At 40.3% G+C, this 24219-nt stretch overlaps 1 protein-coding gene across 9 annotated transcripts; it reads left to right on the plus strand.

Moving 5' to 3' along the window:
• The first annotated feature begins 3703 nt into the window (after positions 1 to 3703).
• CCNJ (cyclin J) lies at positions 3704 to 23121 on the plus strand. Of its 9 annotated transcripts, none has more exons than XM_055560088.1 (6): positions 3704 to 4326; positions 5798 to 5907; positions 10900 to 11110; positions 18588 to 18887; positions 18975 to 19134; positions 19767 to 23121. In XM_055560088.1, exons 2-6 carry the CDS (start codon positions 5839 to 5841, stop codon positions 20176 to 20178), a joined length of 1152 nt encoding a protein of 383 aa, XP_055416063.1. In that variant the 5' UTR covers positions 3704 to 4326; positions 5798 to 5838; the 3' UTR covers positions 20179 to 23121. The 9 variants fall into 9 exon arrangements, with proteins under 9 accessions (XP_055416063.1, XP_055416067.1, XP_055416061.1 ...); XM_055560086.1 differs by lacking the exon at positions 3704 to 4326 and adding an exon at positions 4364 to 4783; XM_055560091.1 differs by lacking the exon at positions 3704 to 4326 and adding an exon at positions 4829 to 5150 and having other exon boundaries at positions 19011 to 19134.
• Positions 23122 to 24219: the final 1098 nt, after the last annotated feature.

Genomic DNA, 24219 nt, shown 5'->3' on the forward strand with positions numbered 1-24219 from the left:
ACAACAGACTGGTTCCAAACAGGGAAAGGAGTACATCAAGGCTATATATTGTCACCCTGATTATTTAACCTAAATGCAGAGTACATCACGTGAAGTGCTTGGCTGGATGGAGCACAAGCTGGAATCAAGATTGCCGGGAAAAATATCAATAATCTCAGATATGCAGATGACACCACCCTTACAGCAGAAAGCAAAGAAATAAGGAGCCTCTTGATGAAAGTGAAAGAGAGTGAAAAAGTTGCCTTAAAACTCAACATTTAGAAAACTAAGATCATGGCATCCAGCCCCATAACTTCATGGCAAACAGATGGGGAAACAATGGAAACAGTGACAGACTTTATTTTGGGGGGCTCCAAAATCACTGCAGATGGTGATTGCAGCCATGAAATTAAAAGACGCTTACTCCTTGGAAGAAAAGCTATAACCAACCTAGACAGCATATTATAAAGCAGAGACATTACTTTGCCAACAAAGGTCCGTCCAGGCAAAGCTATAGTTTTTCCAGTAGTCATGTATGGATGTGAGAGTTGGACCATAAACAAAGCTGAGCACTGAAAAATTGACGCTTTTGAACTGTGGTGTTGGAGAAGACTCTTGAGAGTCCCTTGGACTGCAAGGAGATCCAACCAGTCCATCCTAAAGGAAATCAGTCCTGAATATTAATTGGAAGGACTGATGTTGAAGCTGAAGCTCCAATACTTTCACCACCTGATGGGAAGAACTGACTCATTGGAAAAGACCCTGATGCTGGGAAAGTTTGAGGGTGGGAGGAGAAGGGGACAACAGAGGATGAGATGGTTGGATGCCATCACCAACTCGATGGACATGAGTTTGAGCAAGCTCGGGGAGTTGGTGATGGACAGGGAAGTCTGGTGTGCTGCAGTCCATGGGGTCGAAAAGAGTCGGACATGACTGACCAACTGGACTGAACTGAACTGAACTGTAAAATGTGTATGGCAAGAGCAAAGAACCTAAAATGGTAAAGTCAGAAGCAATCTCTGTCATCACTCAGTTCACTTTCTAGAGGAGGAAGGAACTGCCCTGCCTTAAGGCCGCTCCAGTAAGAAGTAACAAATCAACAGCCAAGAACCAAAGCCCAGGGCTTCTGACTTTGCATCTTGTGGAATAGGATGTAGTCTTGAAAGGAATTCTGAATGTTCCGTTATGGAAGGTTCACCAGTATATGTTGAATGACAAAAACTAGGTACACAACAGAGTGTAGTGTGTTCCAATTTGTGACAAAATGGAGCAAGGAGATTAAGTGCATCAGTTCAGTAAAGTTGTTCAGTTGTGTCTGACTCTTTGCAACCCCATGGACTGCAGCACACCAGGCTTCCCTGTCCATCACCAATTCCCAGAGCTTGCTCATGTCCATAGAGTCGGTGGTACCAAACAACCATCTCATCTTCTGTTGGCCCCTTCTCCTCCCATCTTCAATCTTTCCCAGCATCAGGGTCTTTTCCAATGAGTCAGTTCTTCACATCAGGTGGTGAAAGTATTGGAGTTTCAGCTTCAAGTCAGTCCTTCCAATGAATATTCAGGACTGATTTCCTTTAGAAGTGACTGGTGGGATCTCCTTGTAGTCCAAAGGACTCTCAAAAGTCTTCTCCAACACCACAGTTCAAAAGCATCAGTTCTTTGGCACTCAACTTTCTTTATAGTCCAACTCTCACATCTGTACATGACTACTGGAAAAAGCATAGCTTTGCCTGGATGGACCTTTGTTGGCAAAGTAATGTCTCTGCTTTATAATATGCTGTCTAGGTTGGTCATAGGAGAAGGCAATGGCACCCCACTCCAGTACTCTTGCCTGGAAACTCCCATGGACGGAGGAGCCTGGTAGGCTGCAGTCCATGGGGTCGTTAAGAGTCGGACCCGACTAAGCAACTTCACTTTCACTTTTCACTTGCATGCATTGGAGAAGGAAATGGCAACCCACTCCAGTGTTCTTGCCTGGAGAATCCCAGGGTTGGGGGAGCCTGGTGGGCTGCCGTCTATGGGGTCGCACAGAGTCAGACATGACTGAAGCGACTTAGCAGCAGCAGCAGTCTAGGTTGGTCATAGCTTTTCTTCCAAGGAGTGTCTTTTAATATCATGGCTGCAGTCACCATCTGCAGTGATTTTGGAGCCCACAAAAATAAAGTCTGTAACTTTCCATTGTTTTCCCATCTATTTGCCATGAAGTGATGGGACTGGATGCCATGATCTTTATTTTCTGAATGTTGAGCTTTTAGTCAGCTTTTTCACTGTCCTTTCACCAAGAGGCTCATTAGTTCCTTTTCGCTTTCTGCCATAAGGGTGGTGTCATCTGCATATCTGAAGTTATTGATATTTCTCCCAACAATCTTGATTTCAGGTTATGCTTCATTCAGTCCCACATTTCACATAATGTACTCTGCATATAAGTTAAATAAGCAAGGTGACAATATACAGCCTTGATGTACTCCTTTCCTAATTTGGAACCGATTGGGATTATGTAATTGGGATTATGTACATGCATGGTTATAAATATCTGGATATCCCTGGAAAGAAACGAAAGCAAATAGTAATAATGTTGCCTTGATGAAGAACTGGGATCAAGAGAGAGAGGGAGATCTGATAGTCACTGAATACAGTCTTATACTGTTTGAATATATTACCTTTTGCATACATTCATTTGAATGATGAGTGAATTGTTTAAATAAATATATATAAATATAGTCGCTTTACAATGTTGTTAGTTTCTGCTAACAGTGAAGTGAATCAGCTATATGTATCCATATATCCCCTCGTTTTTAGATTTTCATAAGTTTTGCCATTTTAACTTCCATCCTCTTACACCCTTACTGATCACTGCTTTTGAGATTTATCTCCTCTTCATTCCAGGTATCCCCTGCCCTCCAAACACACCTTCTTATTACAGCCTTTGCATTTACTGTTTCCCCTGCCCAGAACACAGCCTCCAGAAATCTGCATGCTCCCAACCTCCCTCAGGACTTTGCATACCCTACTTGTCATAAAACAATGCTCACCCACTGTCATTTCCTAGTCTCTTTTTATGTTCATTTATCTTCAGCACGTATCACTATGTGACTTTGTTGTTGCTGTTCATTTATTCTCTCCCCATTGGAATATAAACTCTATATATTCTATACAGAGAGCAGACTTTTATTTAGGAATTAAGCAAATACCTAAATTGTGTCCAGCTTGCTCTAAATGAATTAATGAAGAAATATAATAAACCTGGATTTAGGATTTTAGGGACACATTGGGCAGGTTATATATTCCCCCCCTCCCCCCCACCGCCACACACACTAAAATCAATACACAAACCAGTCCTTTCATCATATCCAGAAATCCAACAGAATGATTTCTGAACAAATAGCTCCCAATGAATAACATCTTCAAAGGAGAAACCATGAGAGACAGCCTACTTATTAAACTGATGATTACAGTCTGTGACCCATTTTTCTGAAAGAGTTCTTAAATAGGCTCTAGACATTTAAGTCATTGGGAAGCCAAATTATTGTCATAAAGTTGCTTAGTGCACATGAATTGGAGCCTGAGGAGGCAGGTACTATTTAAGTGCCATCATAAATGGCATGGATCTTTCAGCCTGATGTGGCCATCTCCTCTCTAGGGAACTAAGATGGGCCAAGAACAGCCTCTCCTCGGATGATGCTGGGCTGGACTGGGCTCTGTCAACTTCTGCTTGAGTTTTCCTTGTCTTGTCATTGGTTCCTGTAGCCTGTGTCACATGGCTTACATATTGCACCTATTTGCAGCTGTTCTTTAAGTATCTGAAGATGTTATTGTGATAGCTAAAACTCAGATTCATGCAACATACATTCCTCACTTAATTGTAGATCTTCATCATGTATCTTCTGGGGCAAAGGATTCTAAGAAAGAGAATTAAGGCTTCATGATCTATTTTTTAATATTTAAAAAGGTTGATGAACATGTTCAGAAGTGAGGATCACTGTCCTGGGCTGACCATCTACTTCTGGTCTGATATTCCACTAAACAGATTAAATTGACTAGATTTTTTTCTAATCACATTTCGGGGCTTATATCGTTTTATCTGATGTTGGAGTGTTTTCATAGTTTTGTTGTTTTCCTGATTTACCACCACAGATGGTTAATTACATCCACTACAGACTCGACAAGCCAGGTTATTAAAGGTAATCTTGGGCTGAGTCGCTCAGTCGTGTCCGACTCTTTGAGACCCCATGGACTGCAGCCTTCCAGGCTCCTCTGTCCATGGGGATTCTCTAGGCAACGATACTGGAGTGGGTGGCCATGCCTTCCTCCATGGGATCTTCCCAACTCAGGTCTCCCGCATTGCAGGTAGATTCTTTACGGACTGAGACACCAATCTTAACTCCTTTCATTTAAAGCTTTGGGAATGTCTAAAGCAAAGGAAATAAGGCGGGGGAAGAGATTACTTGGGTTTCTAGAGAAGGAATAAGTTTTGATGTGGAACTTAAGAGGCAGAATTTCACAGAGAAAGCATTTTAGGGGTTTCGGAAACGGGTAATGCACATATGGAGGGATCAAGCCTACTGAGCAGCCCCCTCAGAGATATGGGTCTGTTGTAACGTGAGGTGAGGCCGAATCAATCCTTGCCGAGAGGGTTTTAACGCCAAACTGAGGCATCGGAACTTTCCTCCTCCGCCTGGGGAGCAAGCGGAGGTTCTCAGCAGGTGAGAGGCGTGACCGGATTGGCCAACGGATGGATGATCCGCATTATAATTTTTCCGGCGCGCTCTTCCGACCTTTTCCCGCAGCGCAGGCCGGCTTTGCGGTAGGTGGTGTTAGGGCTCTCCAGTAAAGCGAACCGCAGGGCCAGCCGCAGATGCTGCCCGGTCCGGCTGGGGCCCCCAAGCCACTGCCGGGCACTGCACCTGGGCCCGGCCCGGCCGCCGATTGGACGACTCCGGGTGACCCGGCTGTATCGCGAGACGAGATTGGCAGCGGCGGGTCCGCATGTGCCCCCGCGCTGGCTTTGTACGCGGAGCCGCCTGCCGGTCCTTTAACAATGGGCGGCGCGAGCGCCCTGGCGCTGGGTCGGAGCTGAGGCCGGCGCTTTGCTGCCGACTGTCCGCAGCATGAGCGGGGCCGGCGTTCCCCGCATGTCGGCGGGGCTGGGCCTGTGAGGGCCGCGGTTCCGGGTAAGGGAGGCCGCCGTGGGAACCGGCAGGCCTGGGTTGGTGGTGGGGCACTGGAGCCGCCCGGCCCGGCCTTTTGTTCGCCTTTCTGGGGCCGCGCGATCCCGTGCGCTCCTCCGGATGAGGAGGCGGAGGCTTGGGTGCGCGCTGGGCCCGGCCTGGCCGCGGGGAGGCTACGGAGGAGGAGCGCGCGCCCGATCATCTGCAGCGGGCACCCGGAGCCGGGCTGGCGTTCGTCTTCGGGCTTCTCGGCGGGAGGTTTTTACCTCAAGGGGTCTGTGAGTGCTGTCAAATCTGCGCTTCTCGGGGCTGGAGAAATCGAACCCGGGGCGCGGGGAGTCCGGGCCTCCGGTCTAGCTTTTCCGAGTACGCGCCCGGGTTCGCGCCTAGGGAACTCGGGCCCCAGTTGGTCCCCTTTTGCCTGGCACCCGGTCCGGCAGTTCATCAAACAAGCTGGCTCCTCCTGACCGGGTATCTTGGGCCTTCCGTGAGGCGTCAGGGAGTTGGTTTGGTCTGTGCTGGTTTTCGGACGAGTCAGGTGAAGATGAACAGTCACCCTGGGTGGCCTGAGGTCACACCCCTCGGGCGGGGGGCGCGGAGGGGCGCGTGGAGGGAGCTGGCAGTGACCGCGTCTGGGGTGTGTCTTACAGACTGAAGTTGCCTCGTCTGGCCAGGCACGCCGCCGGGTCCCATGGAGCTGGAGGCGCAGTGGTGGCGGGGACAGCTGGCTGCCGACATCCATCAAGCTCTTCGGTACAAGGTAACCGCTACGCCCCGACCTTTCGGTTCGGTGTCTCAATGCCAGTTAGTGTGAATATCGGCTCCCTGGAGAGCCCCGTCAGGGTCTTCAACCAGTAGTTTCCAAATCAGAAAAGGCAAGTTTGCTTATTTGCTCGAGGTTAATTAACTTCTTGGCTTCTTCCCTGGGGTGTATCAGAAGAACCTGAAACTTGAATGAGGAGGTGGGTGGGGCGTGGTAGTTGAGAGAGGGAAGATGTGAAGGGACAGTCTGATGTTCTTGTTCCCAGGTGGAACATGGATTTGATATTGTATCTTGAAAGATATGTGTGTTGGCTTTTTATTGGGCAGAGCAACCCTGCTTTCTTCTATGGCTGCTGTTGAATGCAGCTGTCTGTTATGTCACATTTGTACAAAAGTAAATCCCCCAGCCTTTCCACTAACTTGCTGTGAAACTTTGGACAAGTTCCTTCATTTTCTGATTCCCAATTTCCTTATCTGTAAAATGATTAATAATAGAACGTGCTCTATGAAACGACTGTGAAGATTAAAATGAGGTAATACTTCAGATGTGCTCAGAACAGTGATTGGCAGATAGTACGCACTAAGAAAGTGATAATTTTATTTTCTTCCCTTGAAACCCCAAGACTTGGGGGGTGTTCACAAAACCTTAAGATAGGAGTTAGCTGCTCTTTCAGCTCATATCAAACAGGAGGAGTAGACCTAGTGTATTTAAAAGATATTGGGGGGAAAATACACCTTTCTGGCACAATGCAAAGTTTGTTTATTGTTGCTGTCATATCTGTTTAACATGTCACCTCCGAGTCTTTTATAACTTTAGTAGAAGAGAGCCCAGATCCAAAATTAACTCTTAACTTGACTTAATTTCACTGTGGATAGAAAGGACCATTATTATGTATGGAAAATTGGAAAGAAGCGAAACAGCTGACTCTTTAATAAAAAGGCTGCTGACTGTTGGAGTTGAGAGGTCCTGGGATGATAAAGAACTTGTATCTTGATTTTTTTTTTTTTAAAGAAAAACAGGTTAAATAGAAAACCTAATTCTGACTTAAACTATTACAATTGTACCCTTTTCTAAAGTTTGAGATTTCTAAATGCTGGTTGTTAATTCTGACATTCAGTCTCTTAGACACACTAAATACACCTCAGCTCCCTAATTGTACCATAGAAAAGTCTCAAGTATGGAATGGTTCTCTGGAATGTTAAGAGAGTTGCAGGTTTTCCACCTTGAAAATTGTTCAAATACTTTTGATTTTTTTGTTGCTGTTGTTGTTTTTTATTTAGATAGTATCTTTCAGTTTTAAATGGTCCTGTTTTCTAAGTGTCAGTTCTTTATTCCTCTGGTATGTGGTGAAATTAATATCTGATGTTTAATGATACATATGTTTTTTAATGACATGAAACTTAAGATTTTTCATGGTGATTTCCATGGTTTTTCATTCTTATATTTTATGTGTAATTTTAATCCTGGGTGATTATCTGAATTAATTTTATTAGCTGAAGTTGGAAGTGCATTTTTTTTCCAGCAGATTTATTGATGTTTTTGTTTATTGGTCTCTGGATGCAAGGAATAAGACACAACCTGTACTAAACTTATGTACAAACTATCAGAGGACGAGCTAGAACAGGGCCTGAAAGAATGCCACTGAAAGTTGTGTTGGGCCACCTGCCGCCTGTGACTGTGGGTTGTTTTTATTTTATCTTTAAGCATTGTGTAAGCCACATTCTTGTGATTTGACACAATGGCCACACTTTATAAAGAATTTGTTAATCAGTAAAACTTGAACCTGTGGAACTGGAGAGACCACTCTTTGTAGTACACTAAAGTCAAGGAAAGTTAAAATGGACTTTTCTCACAGAGAATACATGTCAATTCCAGGCTACTAATTAGGTTATTTAGTTGGGTAGTCATATGCTTATTTATTCAACATATTTGTATGCCTACAGTCTACAAGGTGCTGTCAGGCATTAAAATGGTAAAATGAGATAGACATGATCCTTGCCTTTAAGTAGTCTAATTTCATCTGCATTTAGGTCTTCCGTTGGACAGTTGCCATTTAGGCACAGTGGAAGGTGTTCTGTTTAGACCCAAAGTTTGTGGAGGAATAATTGGTGTGACCAGCATTGAATCTACTAGGGAAGAGTAAAAATTACAGCAAATGAAAATCCTCTTCAACCCCAAGTGCCAGCTATACTGTTTCCATTAAATACAATCACTTTTTCCTCAACAAAGCAGCTGTCCTCTAATACCCTGTGTCTTCTCTTTCTTCTCATTGTTTTGCTATGTATACTAGTGTCTTAGGATGCTTGGGGAAGTATTTTTAGGAGCCTTTATGACAGATAGAAACGATGCTAACTTTGTGAGAAACATCAAGACAATATCCCACAGAGTTGTGAGTATTCCTTCTATGCCTTAATTTTCATCCTGGCTGGATAGTTAGCCCATTCTGGGAACGGGATGGCATTTAGGGTGGTGAGCTAACAAGGACCTGTGATTGGAGATGGAGACGACATATTTAGATCTTTCTGTGCTTTGGTCCTATGGGATCCTGAGAAGCAGACAGGAATAAAAGTGTTCAATTGTAGGGAATCAGGAATAGACTTTAGAAAAAACTCATAAGCTGAAAGAACCATAGGTCATTTTCTCATGTGTGTAACTGCACTACATGAACAAAGAACTAAATCTGACAGCCGTATGATAAGCCCATGTCCTTTACCATTTGCAATAATATAAAGAGAGTGTATTGGATACACTGTAAAAATCTCCTAGTGGTGGCCCTTAAAGTTCTTGCTTTTGTTTTGTCTTCTTTTAGCCAGGTTAACGTAGTTAAAGTCCACCAGTGTCTTCCAGCTATGTTCCCCTGTGCGTCTGGCAAAACTATGGTGCCATTACCACAACTAGGATAGTATTGACATTGATACAGTCAAGATCTAAAACATTTTCTGTACATTTATCACCACAAAGATCTTTCATCTTATCCTTTTATAGGCACAGCCTCTTTCCTCCCATCGTCATTCTCCCTTAACCTCTGGCAACCACTCATCTGTTCTTTATTTTTATAATTTTGTCATTGCAGGAATGTTACGTAAGTGGAATTATGTACTACATGATTTGGGGGGATTCATTTTACCCACTCAGAATAATTCCCTGGAGATCCATTCAGGTTTTTGACATTAAGCTTTTTTATTCCACCCTTTTGCTACTAAAAACAGTGCTGTAAAGGCCCTCCTTATATGTAGGATAAATTCCTAGACCTGGTGTTGTTAAGTTAAAGGGTATCTGCAGTCTGCATTTTCAAAACTGAATATTATCTAATTGCCCTTCAGGTTATATGAGTTGTCAACCTGACAACTCAGTAATACATGAGTTTCTGTGTCCACTCTTGATAACGTAAGCGAAAATTAATGAAATATAAAAAAATAATTGAAAAAACTATATAGTCATCCCTCAGTATCCACGGGAATTGGTTCCAGGATCCCTGTAAATACTGAAATTTGAGGATGTTCAAGTCCCTTAAAGTGTAGTAGTGTTTACATATATCACATATATCCTACACACATCCTCTTGTATATTTTAAATCATCTCCAGATGATTTAATCATCCATGTTGCAGCATATATCAGAATTTCATTTCTTTTTAGGGCTGAATAGTATTCTGTTGTATGTATGTGCTACATTTTGTTTATCAGTTCATCTGTTGATGAACACTGGAGTTGTTTGTTTCCACTTTTTGGCTCTTGTGGATAATGCTGCTCTGAACATGGTTGTACAAATATCTGTTTGAGTCCCCACTTTAACTTCTTTTGGATATATATCTAAAGGTGAAATTGCTGGATCATGGTAATTCTACATTAATTTTTGGGGGGAATTGCAATACTGTTGTTCACAGTGGCTACACAACTTTATATTCCTACCACTACACAAGGGTTCCAGTTACTCTACATCTTTGTCAATACTTGTTAGTTTCTGTTTTCTCCATTTTCTTTTGGGGGGATTTTTTTTTTACAGTAGCAATCCTAATTGGTATGAAATGGTATCTCATAATGGTTTTGATTTGCATTTTCCTGATCATTAGTGATTTTGGTCATCATTATAGGTGCTTATTGGCCATTTGTACATCTTCTTTGGAGAAATGTTTAGTCAAGTCCTTCGCTCGTTTTTCACTCGAGGTGTTTTGGATTTTGTTGAGTTGTATTTATAAGAGTTCTTTATGATCTGGAGATTAACACTTTGCCAGATATATGATTTGCAAATATTTTCTCCCATTCTGTGGGTTGCTTTTTCACTCTGATGAAAGTGTCCTTTGATGCAAAAAAGTTGTTTTTTGGATGAAGTCTTACCTTTTTTTTTGGCCTGTGCTTTTAGGACCATATCCATGTTACTTCCTTCTATTGTAATACCTGTTGGGTTTACTGTGGCATTGTGCTGAGCTCATAAAATGAATTTAGAATCCTTCCATCTTTCTGGGAATTCTTTAATAGTATAGAAATTTTCTTATTTTTAAAAAATGAGAAACCAGATTAGAAGATACTAGTAGATCTTCAACATCCCTACAAGTATAACACAGTATGTATTATACTAGAAGCATGTCCATTTATTCATTACCTTCTAACTAAAAGCTTTGAGCATCTTTAGGGGATATGTATGTATGGTTTGGTTAGTATTTTGGTAATGATGTTTTTCTGAAAACACGTGGTAGGGAAAACAGGATTCCATTATTAAAAATCTTGCTAATATACATCTATTCCATAATGTTAGAAATACCTATAACTGGTAATGTCAGATGTGGTTAAGAATAGGAGAAACGTTTAGTTCTTAATTTTAAATGCCATTCATTATCCTTCCACTCAGCTTTTTCATTTTTGTGTTTTACTCAAGAAAAGTGTTTTAGGCAATGGTAACACTAGTATATTGGGGGGAAAGTGTCATCTTTGTATTGGGGGGATAATTCTTCTAACAGCCTATATTAGACTAAATGTTCTTCTTGATTTAGGAGCTGAAGTTGCCTTCCTACAAAGGCCAGTCCCCTCAACTAAGTCTCAGAAGATATTTTGCTGACTTGATTGCCATTGTGAGCAATCGTTTCACACTCTGCCCTTCTGCCCGGCATCTTGCTGTCTATTTGCTGGACCTGTTTATGGATCGTTATGACATCTCTATCCAGCAGTTGCATTTAGTTGCACTTTCCTGTCTGCTTCTAGCAAGTAAGTACGAGTACAATCTATATGACTGGAAAATTCTAGTTTATAATTAAATAAATTTACGTAGAACTCAGTAAAATACCACCAAATTCCTTTCATTCTAGTTTACTAGTATTGGAAAGTTTATGTTGAAAGTGCTTTTTGGCATAGCAGTTCTTAACCAGACATATTAAAAAGTGGCTCTGAAATCTTTCAAAAATATGTGTACCTGAGCCCTACATCCTGAAGATTCTGATACAGATGTCTAGGTCATTCTGAATCTACTGACTCAGAATCTGCATCATGGGACCTGGATATTTTTTAACTTCTTAAAAATTTTAAAGGTGATTCTCATGTATCTTTCCAGTTGGGAACCATTGCCTTAAAGCAGTGGTTCTCAACCAAGAGCAGTTGTGTCCCACTGGGGGATATTTGGCAATATGTGGAGACAGTTTGGGTTGTCGTTACAACCGGGGAGGAAGCTAAACATCTGCAATGCACAGGGCAGCCCACACAACAAAGAATTATCTAGCCAAAATGACAGTGGAGCTTCGGTTGAAAAACTCTGATAGGTATCATACTCTTGTGTTGTTAGAATACCTTCTGCTGACTAAGTGGTGATTTAGATTAATGAACGGAAGGTTCACATGCAGTAGCTACACATGTGAAAACACTTGCTCTTGCAGTAGGCAGAACTGCATAGTAAGCGGCAGGGCAGAATCTGTTAATGGGCCTTCTGGTACCTCTTTCTCTTAACATCTTCCTGTGACATATTTCATTGTTTGTTAGTATCTTGACTGAAGAGAAAGAGGGTGAGTAAAAGCATTGAAACTGAAGTTTTTCTTTTCTTAGTATTCTGAAAAGATGGTATTTGTTATTGAAGTTGAATCCATTATGTAGTGTTTTTTGTTTTTAATTATTCATGTCATTACAGTGGAAACTTAAGTCCCACTTAAAGTGACATGTAGAAATACCGACTGCCTTCACCTCTAACTCCCACTTGAGGATTTAGGATCCAGTGTGACTGCTATCTAAGAAACATTCCTTCTCTACCCTACCACCAGAATTCTTTCTAAAACACCTTTGCATTTGACTGCAAATAAACCTAAAACCAAATGCAGGCCTGTGTGGTATCATTTATGATACTAGTCTTTTCTGCTTTTCTTTTCCTGTCCTTATTTTTTCTCTGATGACTTCAGCTCCCTATTTTATCTCCTGGCAGGTCTTTTTGTAAACTATTTCAAATCTTTTGTGGACTGGGTTGAATATATATAAACACAGCCCAGTGATGACTTGCCACTACCTGTAGGTTAAGGTAGAAACTCCTTAATGTAACATTCAGAACCGTTCATCTGGACCCAGCCATCTTACTAGACTTTTCTTTCAACTCTGTCTCCATGTAACTTGAGTCAAATTCTTACCAGAATGGTATATTTCCTGAGTATCTTTCTCCTTTAATCTGTTGTCCTCTAAGATCTATTCATATCACCTGCTCCTCTCGCCACCATCCAGAAAGCCAGAGGTAATGTTTGTACATTTATAATTAACCTTTAATTTAACCTTTAATTAAGGTTTTATCCTCATAAGCAGTCATGTGTACAGTTCTGTGTTTCATCACTATGATGATCTGTGATTTAGTAGTTTGCATAGGGTTGGAAAAACCCATACTTGGCATACCAAAAATGTGTGAGAATCTACATGGAATGGCTTCCTGATATCCTGTACAATATTAGTTTATTATAGGATCAGTTATAGTTGAGAGACACAGGAAATCAAACATGCAAGTTAGGTTATTTTAAAATCTTGGGATCAGTAATGGAAAATTTTTTGCCTGCTGTGGCCATCACTGTCCTTCAATCACTACCAAGCCCTACCTGGTCTGTGCCTATGGATTGTGAAATTATGAATGATGGATAGTCAGTTCATGGACTGACTTATATTTGTGTCTAAAATTTACTAGTACCTTACAAAATGACTTGGGGATTATAAACTAGGTATTTATAAACTACATATTACTATCAGAGTTCACCAGGGTCTCTAGTTGAATAATCTAATAAGAACTCTGGCCGCCATGCAGAGCTTGGCATTGGTGCCAGGTTTCTGCAGTTTCTACAATTTGGGGAAAGGATCTTCTATTTATGCACCACCTTAGGTTGATTGGAATGGTATTTTCAGTTCTTTCTAAATTTTCTGTAACTGTCAGTTTAAGGTCGTGATCAGTTTATTTTATTGAAGATTATTTGACTTAATCTGTGGTACCATATAGTTACTTTTGACTCATTTTCTAGGAACTAGGCTCTAGGATTTGTGTTTACTGAGTTCAGATGAGAATTGTTTACTACCTATTACTAAAAGAGTCAGATACCTCCTCCCTTTGTTTGACTGACCCCACCCTATTGTCTCTGAGAGAGAATTGCTTTTACATTGTTGTTCTTCCACTGGAGAGTGGGAAAATGTGAGATAGGTGCCCCTCAGGGTGTCAGCTCCTCCCAAGTAGTCACTGGTCAAATGGAATTCAAGCTATCAGCTCTTCAATGGGGTAAGGAATCAAAGAGGCTGGCCCTTAGTAGCCCACTGAAATCTCTTCTTCCAGTTAGTGAAGTCTAACTTTACCCCAACAGAAATGCTTAGGATGCTTATATATGACGTATGTTTTAAATTTGTGGAGTTCTTTCTACTGTTTCTTACATTCTTATACTATATCTTCTTATATTTGAATTCCAGTGTCAAGTCTCCAGTTAGTTATCATAAACTTGACTCAAACGTTGCTTCTCTTGTCTCAGAATGATTAAACTCTGAATGTCCCCCTCCCCCAGCTGCTCCCTGCTTTGGGATGGGCAGCCTGTTGTATAAGAGTGAAGAACAACTTACAGCTGACAGGACTCAGCGACAGCTGTATTTTAGTTATTAAATAGGTTGGAAGGCTTTGGTAGTTTGGTTAAAAATGGAGCACAGCTTGTACGTTTCAGGTACTAATGCATATCCAGCTGCTTGGATGTAAACTATTAGAGGTAGGAAGAAAGGGCCTACAAACTGGAGAGTGGCATGTAGTATTTTTACAGCAGGGATTATGGGAAATCTATCAGATCAGATCAGTCACTCAGTCATGTCCGACTCTTGCGACCCCATGAATTGCAGCACACCAGGCCTCCCTGTCCATCACCAACTCCCGGAGTTCACTGAGACTCACGTCCGTCAAGTCAGTGATGCCATCCAGCCATCTCATCCTCTGTCGTCCCCTTCTCCTCATGCCCCCAATCCCTCCCAGCATCAGAGTCTTTTCCAATGAGTCAACCCTTCGCATGAGGTGGCCAAAGTACTGGAGTTTCAGCTTTAGCATCATTCTTCCAGAGAAATCCCAGGGCTGATCTCCTTCAGAATGGACTGGTTGGATCTCCTTGCAGTCCAAGGGACTCTCAAGAGTCTTCTCCAACACCACAGTTCAAAAGCATCAATTCTTCGGCATTCAGCCTTCTTCACAGTCCAACTCTCACATCCATACATGACCACAGGAAAAACCATAGCCTTGACTAGACGAACTTGGCAAAGTAATGTCTCTGCTTTTGAATATGCTATCTAGGTTGGTCATAACTTTCCTTCCAAGGAGTAAGCGTCTTTTAATTTCATGGCTGCAGTCACCATCTGCAGTGATTTTGGAGCCCAGAAAAATAAAGTCAGCCACTGTTTCCACTGTTTCCCCATCTATTTCCCATGAAGTGATGGGACCGGATGCCATGATCTTAGTTTTCTGAATGTTGAGCTTTAAGCCAACTTCCAGAAAAGACTGATTTGTCCTGGGAAGTTCTCAAGCTCTTAACTCCTTGACACGTAATACCCTGGCTCCCTTGGCTTCTGTGATCAGTATTGAACTTGTAGAGAGCATGGAAGTGGTCTTAAACATGAGACTTTTGATAATCTGCTCAAGGAATTGTGTGTGCTTAGTTGCTCAGTCATGTCCAACTCTTTGTGAGCCCATGGACTGCAGCATGTCAGGCTTCTCTGTCCATGGGGGTTCTCCAGGAAAGAATACTGGAGTGGGTTTCCATGCCCTCCTCTAGGGGATCTTCCCAACCCAGGGATCAAACCCAGGTCTCCTGCATTGCAGGCAGATTCTTTACCATCTGAGCCACCAGGAAACCTGTACAAGGTTTTGTGTAACTAAGAAAAGATCTTAAAGTCAAGACGAAGTCAAAAGAGAGATTATAGGCTTTTAATAGCAAAGATTTGTGACAAATGCTTGTTTCTTCTTGCTCACCAGAACTGGGTTGACAAAGCTTTTTACTATATGATAGGTGAAAAACTGTATGTCACAGATGATTCTATTTATATATCGATTTTTAGTGAGAATAGAACCTTTTTTTTTTCCCCCTCTATGAATTCTGTCTTCTGGTTCCTTATCCATTTTTTTCTTATTAGACTGGTAGTCTTATAAATTTGTGAGAATTCCTAGTAAATATTAAGGATGACTTTTTTCTCCTTAGTAATAAAAGACAAAATGTGGGTTGGCAGAGATCACAGTGACATCTATCTGATCCATGCCCTACTGCCACATACCTGCCATTCCCTCCTGACTTTGAATATGTGCTGGTTTCCATGGCAGATCTGAGCATTTCCTATGAAGGAAAGACAACCTGATGTTTTGTTTCTGGGGCTCCTGATTCTTTATTTTCTGGGAAGCAGATGTGAATTTCCTGTGCCCTTATTTCCTGTTTGGGACCTTTATCAATATAATCACATGGCTTCTGGTATTTCCTTTCAATTGAAGAAAACTGATCTTTGTGATCTGTATGTGGTATTATGGATAAGTAGATTTAAAATAGTCATGCACATAGCATTCAGCACGATAAAAACTGTATATGAATGCAGGTACTCGTGACATTGGCTCACATTTTGAATTCCTTTAACATCCATGTATCTGAGTATATTACTATATATAATGAAAAGTTTCCCCAAAAAACTAAACCTCAATTTAAATATTAAGTATGGTTATTTATGTGGTATGCAGGTTATTTTTAACTTTGCAAATCAAGATGCAAAGACCTTCATACTTTTAATAGCCAAGTACTTTATAAATATGGAAACCCCATGGATCCTTAATAATATAGAAGCCTGTCTATTCTAGGAGTCCTCATTTAGCTTTGGTCTGGAAGCAGATTTGGGAATTCAAGCATAAATCTTCCGTTTCTGGTTTGACTCAACTTAATTGACCTTAAATGAATTGGCCAGCCTTGCTAACTTGGTTTCTTGAGCTGTGAAATTGGTCATATAAAATTTTGTTTTCTGTGTTGAAAGGTTCAAGGAGATAATATGAAACATTTTCTTGATCCTTGAATTAAACAGTGAATGTGGTATATTAATTTCTCAAAGGAGCTTTAAACTCATTAACTTTTACAGCATTCTTTTGAAGTTCAATGCCAGTATTGATGCTGCTACACAAATAGAGTACTTTGAAAGCCTTAATGATTCATCCAGAGGGATTGAACTAAATTCCTAAGTCATTCTCCTTCTGAAGAATTCCACTCTGTTATACAGAAAACAGTGGGTTCCACTCCTATACTTATGCAGTGATCATACTGGATGACTGTCATTAAGACCACTGTAGTGCTTTCAGCTCTGCTAATAAATGCCATTGGCAAAACTTGTGAAATTCATCTTTATGTAATTTGAACTGGGAAGCATTATCTAGATTATTGAAAAGTCTGAATTATGTAAGTTTTTTGGATTAACTCATACTTGCAGCAATATTAGGAGAAGGAAATGGCAACCTACTCCAGTATTCTTGCCTGGAGAATCCCAGGGATGGGGGAGCCTGATGGGCTGCGTCTATGGGGTCGCACAGAGTCGGACACGACTGAAGCGACTTAGCAGCAGCAGCAGCAGCAGCAATATTAAGAGTGGTTTAAATCTAACAAAGTTCAAAATTTCTGGAGTGGGAGTGAAATTTTAAACTCTTTGGACCTAGACTCTTAAAGTCATGAGCTTAGAGTTCCTGGCATAGGAGACAAACCTTCTACCCTAGTTCCCCCTCCCTAAGCAAAGACCAGGGTAGTTAGCAGTGTTTTTTCCCAGCCCCTAAGGCTGGCGGACTTGAACAGACCTCTCTGACTCCAGTATACTGAGCATCTAGGCTGAGTGCTTCTGGCCACTACCATTTGTTGTCAGAACTTCATTGTATGGTTCTGAAAGAGAACCATTCCCAGTTTTAACAGGGAAACTGGTTTGATTTCTTCTGGTTTGGCAGTCTTTCTGGTCTTCTCCAAAAAATGTTTTTAAATGGATAAAATAAAATTGTAAGATTTCCAAAGTAAACAAATATATTGAAATAAATATCAAAATAGTAAAACAAAAATTTTATATAGTAATATATAACATTCTAACTGCTATAATTATGACCAAGTGTAAAAACTATTGTGAGAAATTATAATAATTGCAGTATAATATGATTTTATACCTTACTATGAAAAAGAACATAAGGCTAGGAGGTGGAAGCCTTTAGTTTTAATTTTCCTTCTTCTTTGGACAGTCATGGAACAAAGACCCAAAGAAACTTGAAGATAATTCTTTTGGTTCTATTGCTGCATTTGAAGAATCATAATAGTACTTGATACTTGAACTTTTCTCCAGCCATGACTTTTAGAAATACCTAAAATGAATAATTTATATATAGTAAAATACTTGAGGGAAATTAAAGTGCAAGATGATATGTAATCAGAAAAATCATTCAGGGCTAGAGGGGGCATTCTATTCCTCAGCTGTACATATGGGTGAGTTTCATGAAAAGAAGTTAATGCCTTCAGATAACCAGGTTCAATATTTATGCCTATTCTCCCTTGAGTAAGGGGATATAAAAGTGGTATAAAGTATCTTCCACTTTTTTAAATAACAGACTTGGCTAGATTTTTGGTTTAATTCAGAAGAGGAGGATTAGGGGTTTTTTGTATAGTGGTAATGTTTGTGTTAGATGTTCACCTGTTTTTTTACTTTATTTATATCTCTCAGATTTTGCTGAAAATATGCTGAGATGAAACTCTTGAAGCTTAGCTGTTTTTTATTTCAGATAATTTTATGACATTAAATACTTGAAACTTTGTCCTAAAATAGTTTTTTTTTTTTTTTACCAACTATCACCTGCCCTCATAAAGAAATTTCCTGAAAAGATTCAGCTGTTGAGATGAAAGTTATTTTTTCAGTGGCACATAGGACTGTTTTCCTTACACAATAGGACATAGATCAAAATGTTTATACATTCCTTTTTTTTTTTTTTTTTTTTTTTAAAGGAAAGGGTAAAGGGTGTGGAACAGAGGCACTGGGAGAGAAAACATGAAGATTTGAGAACCGTAGAGTTCTGGCACAGTTGTATCTACCCAGAGTAGGGAGATAATGTCTTTGGATGTAAATCTTTGCACTAACATAGCAGATCCCATTTAAGTGACTAGACTTAACTTTAATCATTTGGCCTAATATTTTCTTTCTCTTGCTTTTATTTCCCTTTGCATATAAGGTAAATTTGAAGAAAAAGAAGATAGTGTGCCTAAGCTGGAGCAGCTCAACAGCCTGGGTTGTATGACTAATATGAATCTAGTATTAACAAAACAAAATTTGCTACATATGGAACTATTATTATTAGAAACCTTTCAGTGGAACCTTTGCCTTCCAACAGCTGCCCATTTCATTGAGTATTATCTCTCCGAAGCAGTACATGAAACAGATCTTCATGATGGCTGGCCAATGATTTGCTTGGAAAAAACTAAACTCTACATGGCCAAGTATGCAGATTACTTCCTGGAAGTATCTTTGCAAGGTGAGTTGTTGCAGATGCCAGTGAGTGACGTGTGAGCTTGTGACTTGTGTATTCTGTTGCTTAAGTTCATTTTTGATGTCTCCACAGATTATGCCTTTCTAAATTATGCACCTTCTTTAGTAGCTGCAGCATGTGTGGCTTCTTCAAGGATTATACTTCGTCTCTCTCCAACGTGGCCTACAAGACTGCATCGTCTTACTGCTTACTCCTGGGATTTCTTAGTGCAGTGCATTGAACGGCTATTGATGTAAGCCTCTCTGTTCTTTTGTTTGTAATTTCTTATTAACATTCTTCATGTAAAAGGGGCCTTGGAAACAAGTTCTCAGAGGCCGAGAGCTTTTAGGATACTTGCTCTGACACCTTCCTGCTGCCATAAGCAAGCCTCTGGAGAGCAGTACTCAGTGGAGTACTGAGTGAAAGGGGAGTTTCTTTGGCTGTTACCCAGGTAGAGGCTGTCATTGCTAGTGTGATTCTGGGTACATAATAAGGAAAGGAGCTGCTCTTGTGTGCATCCACAACTGTGAGATCATCCAGGTAAATCTTGCTCCAGTCCCCATTTCCACGTCTTTGGGGATATCCTGGTGGCCTCACAATTCAAAGTGGCAGTCATATTTAAGTGCTCATTGTGAACATAGCTGCCAAGCTGAAAAGAGCCCTCAAAGCCACTAGCAGCCAGTCCTCAAGGGTTATACCAAGGGAAGGAGCTTTCAGAGGCTAAGAGTGAGTTCTGTTGTTGAAATTATGATTGCACTGACTGCTACCTGGGCAGTGGGGCAGTCCAAGGAGCCAGCTGTTAAGGAGTTGGGGGTGTGTGTGACTTTCTAGCAGATTTTTCTCAAGTAACATTATTAACAAGATTCCTTTCTGTCTGTGTTGCAGCGCTCATGATAATGATGTGAAAGAAGCAAACAAACAGAGAGGACAGGCAGGACCTCAGCCAGCACAGCTAAGTGTGTTCCAGGCAGCCTCCCAGCCCTCTCGGGCAGTTCACTTTCAGCAGCCTCAGTATCTCCATCAGACTCACCAGACCTCACTGCAGTATCGCCATCCTGTATCGGAACAACCAAGCTGTCAGCAGATTGTATCTACTACACACACCTCATCTTACACACTACCAACATGTCCTGCTGGCTTCCAAACTAGCGTTCAGGGCCTTGGGCATGTGCCAGCTGGTGTTGGGATGTCACTGGCAATACCGGTAGAAGTTAAACCCTGTCTGAATGTTTCTTACAACCGGAGTTATCAGATAAATGAACATTACCCTTGCATTACTCAATGCTTTGAAAGGTGATTTTATGTGAAGGTAAGACCTGACCCAGACTGTTTGTGACTTGAAGCTCTGGGGCAAGCTTTTTGTAAAACTTCTCTTCAAAAGGAAAGGGATCCAAATTTCATCAGAACTCTTGAGATACCAGCACCAGGAAAACTGATTATCCCTTCCAACACACCGTGAATATCTGGGAGGACTAAGGTAACACTGCAAACACTTTAACAGTGTATATGTCAAATCCTGTTAAAACAAGTTTCTATATGACACATTTTAAAGCCCCAAGTGATGGTCCAAATATTTCAAAAATATTCAACCCAACAGAAAATTTGGACAGACTCCAAATTTGCTGTTTCAAGATTTGACCTGTGGTGGGCTCTGGGCCTAATGTTGGCTTATATGTCAGAGATTAATGTTTATCTGTGGACTTGCCAAACATTCTTTTTATGAAGGAAAGCTACAGTATTAATTTTTGAAGAGATCCTTTTTTTTAGTCTCCAGTTTTGATTTATATTTTTGATCTGCATCTGCAAACGAATTTCTGACTAAGTTTCAACTCATGAATTTCTTTGCTATATCAGTCAATGTGGTTAAAAAAAATTTTTTTTTAGATATTCTAAATAACTCCTTATCACAGATAGTATAGGTATCTGGATTTATGTACTAAAATTAAGATTGGAGTAGATTTCTTAAAATCATGGTCATACATTTTTCTTGTTTTTCTCCTGTGGTCAACCTCAAGTCTTTAGAATTAAACACATTTAACTCAGGGAATTTGTACTACTTGGAAACACTTAACTGTAATGCAACATGCTTTGGGAATGTTATAGTATGACTACCTTAATAACATAGGTTAGTAGACTCCTGCTAGAGTGTGTTTTCAAATGAGAACATAATTGTAGCTTAGAATGAATGAAGTGGTGGTTCCTGTCATTCATAATACACATACAAGTTTTGCATTTCTCAGTGCAATCAATGATTTATACTCAGATTTGATATTATTCTAAAAAAGTTTCAAGGGAAGGTGTAACTGTAAAATGTCAGTACTAGAATAAAGTCCCGTAAGTTTGTTTTGAGGTGGAATGTGGCCAGGGTAGTTCTCAGGTTGTGCTAGAGCAGCACTTTGTTACATGGAAGACAGGTTTTATAAGCAGCCTTTGAATCCAGCTAGTCAAGTGTAACGGAGAAGGCAATGGCACCCCACTCCAGTATTCTTGCCTGGAAAATCCCATGGACAGAGGAGCCTGGTAGGCTACAGTCCATGGGGTCGCTAAGAGTCGGGCACACGACAGAGCGACTTCACTTTCACTTTTCACTTTCATGCATTGGAGAAAGAAATGGCAACCCACTCCAGTGTTCTTGCCTGGAGAATCCCAGGGACGGGGGAGCCTGGTGGGCTGCCATCTATTGGGTCGCACAGAGTCGGACATGAATGAAGCAACTTAGCAGCAGCAGCAGTTAAGTGTAAGTAGGCAAAGGTGATTTTCATTGGATTGGCCCCAGAACTGCCCTGGGACATTTCACTATATTGGTAATGAGTGAAAACAGCAATAGGTCATTACAGCAAGGGCAATTTGGGGGTAAAGAGTTTGGAGCAAATAAACTGAAAGAAGTAAAAAGAAAAAAAAAAAACCATTGTAATAACTGAAACTATATACATTGTGCTCTTATCTGTGGGAGAAGAGATTTGGTGGAGGGAAGCTTTCTGATAGAAAAATTAGTAAAGTGTGTCATTTTGTTTGTGTGGTTTTTTTTAAAGATAGCACTTGAATAGAAGGGAAACTGCGTGGCAGGTATGTGACTGCCGTAATATGCATTGAAGACAAGCTTCTTCTTATAAAGATGTTATGGGTATGCAGCAGGAGTCTCAATAATCAAGCCAATGGCTTTTGTTAGGAAGGGAAGGGACTCATCACAGCAATGGATTGATCCAGTGGCTCCAGGAGATGGATGTGGGTGGGTGGGTTCTGTCAGTGTGAGTTCTTACAGAACATCCTTTCCTTAAATGAAAGGTAACTTTTATCATTAGAGTACATAGGGCATGACATGGATTTATTAGTCTGGTAGATAAAATGAAAAACTACTCAGGTAAGAACACTCACTCGTGGCAGATTTTTCAAGCATGAAAATTGTTTTCTGAAAGTATCATCACTTTTCTCTTTACAGAAGGCTGCTTATTGGATTTTAGTAGTCCTTACCTCAAGAGAACTTGAATTATCTGGGGGAAAGTGGGTTCAAAAGAGAATATATCATTCACATTCAGAACCTAGCAAACTGGAGTCCAATTTTCAGTATTTTAACTACCTCAATAATACTATGAATGTAAGATATTGGGATAGAGATCCCAACTTGAAACAACAACTGGTGCCTATGGTAATTTAAATGTCTTGTCAAATGCTTTTACTGATTGGTTTAAATGTCATTCTTATTATAGAAGAATATGCCTTTTTAAAAAGCCTGTAACACTTTCCCAGTTTATATTTTAAAAAGCTAAAGAACACTGGACTAATTTGGGTGGGGGGGGGAGAGTAAAATAAATAATTGGTTACTATTGCTGCATACCCAGGGTAGGGTGGGATGGGGTGGTTGAAGAAACCAGTACTATTTTTAAAACATTAGGTTTCAGTATAAATACAACTCACAACTGCTAGCTTTGGGGGGCTGTAGGTGGGGGGCGTTGTGTGGGTTTTGTTTTGTTTAATTTATTAATTAGTCTTTAAAGCAGGTTTTTTGTTTTTTTGAGATTACCGGACCATCATTAAATGTGTACTGTGAAGAAATTAATGATATGTATAAAGGGCTTTACCAAAGTCCACTAAATAAACACTACTCAAATATAGACTGCAAACCAAAATGTATCTGTTATGACATTAATTGCAAATAGCAAGTATGGTGCTAAAGTCCACACCAATGGAATTAGATGAGTGCTATGCACTTAATTTTAAAATAAAACTAGTTTTCGTTAAAGTGGTTTTGGTGTTTTGTTTTAAATATAAATTTGTATATTTGCAGCTTCATTAAATCATGTCATCATGTAAGTCAGACTTGGAATCATAATTACACTTAAGAAGTAAAAGCTATCCCAATGGAGAATATCACCATAGTGGTGGGAAACATTTGTGCATTCTTTATGTATTCCATACGGCGGAGACCAGAGCCCACAGAAGTGTATTTGATACTACCTTTCTGGCCTTTTGAACTTAAAATAGTTGTTAGTATGTTAGAATTGCAGTGTATAATTTGCAAAACAATAATGCAAGCTGCAGAAAATTTGAAGTCTGATTTCAAAAGTAGGAACGTGTAAAATGGCCAAAGGTGTGAGAAGGCACAGGGTTGACAGTGAGTGAGAATGGTCTGTTCAGTTAAGAATCATTACTACTTAATTCAACTTAAAATTTAACATAAAATTTGTTTTGATGAGTAAAATTTTTAGCAGAGTTAGGAATTCACATCCCTCTAAAGTATTTCTTTAATTTGTTCTATGTAGTGTCACTTATTCTGGCACAGTGGCACAGTTTAGCAACAGTCAATATACATTGTTTGTTTTCACATTGTTGTTTGCACATTGTTAATATACACACACACATTGTTTTTTAAGGCTGAATTTAAGAAATGCAACAAGCATTCCAAATCGGGGCAGGTAGCTTTGCATTGAGGTGATTCTGAGTCCCATGTGATAAGTTTATATTCATCAATAACTCAGCTTATTAAGCCCATAGTGATAGACTTATCTCCCTAGCCTCAAGCAGCTTACATTTAGCTTGCCACTTGAAGAATTAGAACGGTTTATCGTCCACAACTCAGTTTAAAATTATCTTGGTTAAGGGATCACTCAACTTGATTTTTAAAATCTCTTATATTAGGGGGAAAAAAAATAGTTAAAAACATCAAAACCAGGCTCCTGCTTCCTATGAGAAGGATACCTTCTATCCTATTCCTAACCCCACCACCCCTTTTTTAATTAAAAATTTTTATGACTCTTTTTAAAAACAGTTTTGCATTCACAGCAAAATTGAGAAGACAGAGAATTTCTTCCTGCCCCTACACATGCACAGTCTCCCCCAT

The sequence above is a fragment of the Bubalus kerabau genome, chromosome 22 (genome assembly GCF_029407905.1).
Source record: "Bubalus kerabau isolate K-KA32 ecotype Philippines breed swamp buffalo chromosome 22, PCC_UOA_SB_1v2, whole genome shotgun sequence".
NCBI classification, from domain to species: domain Eukaryota; kingdom Metazoa; phylum Chordata; class Mammalia; order Artiodactyla; family Bovidae; genus Bubalus; species Bubalus kerabau.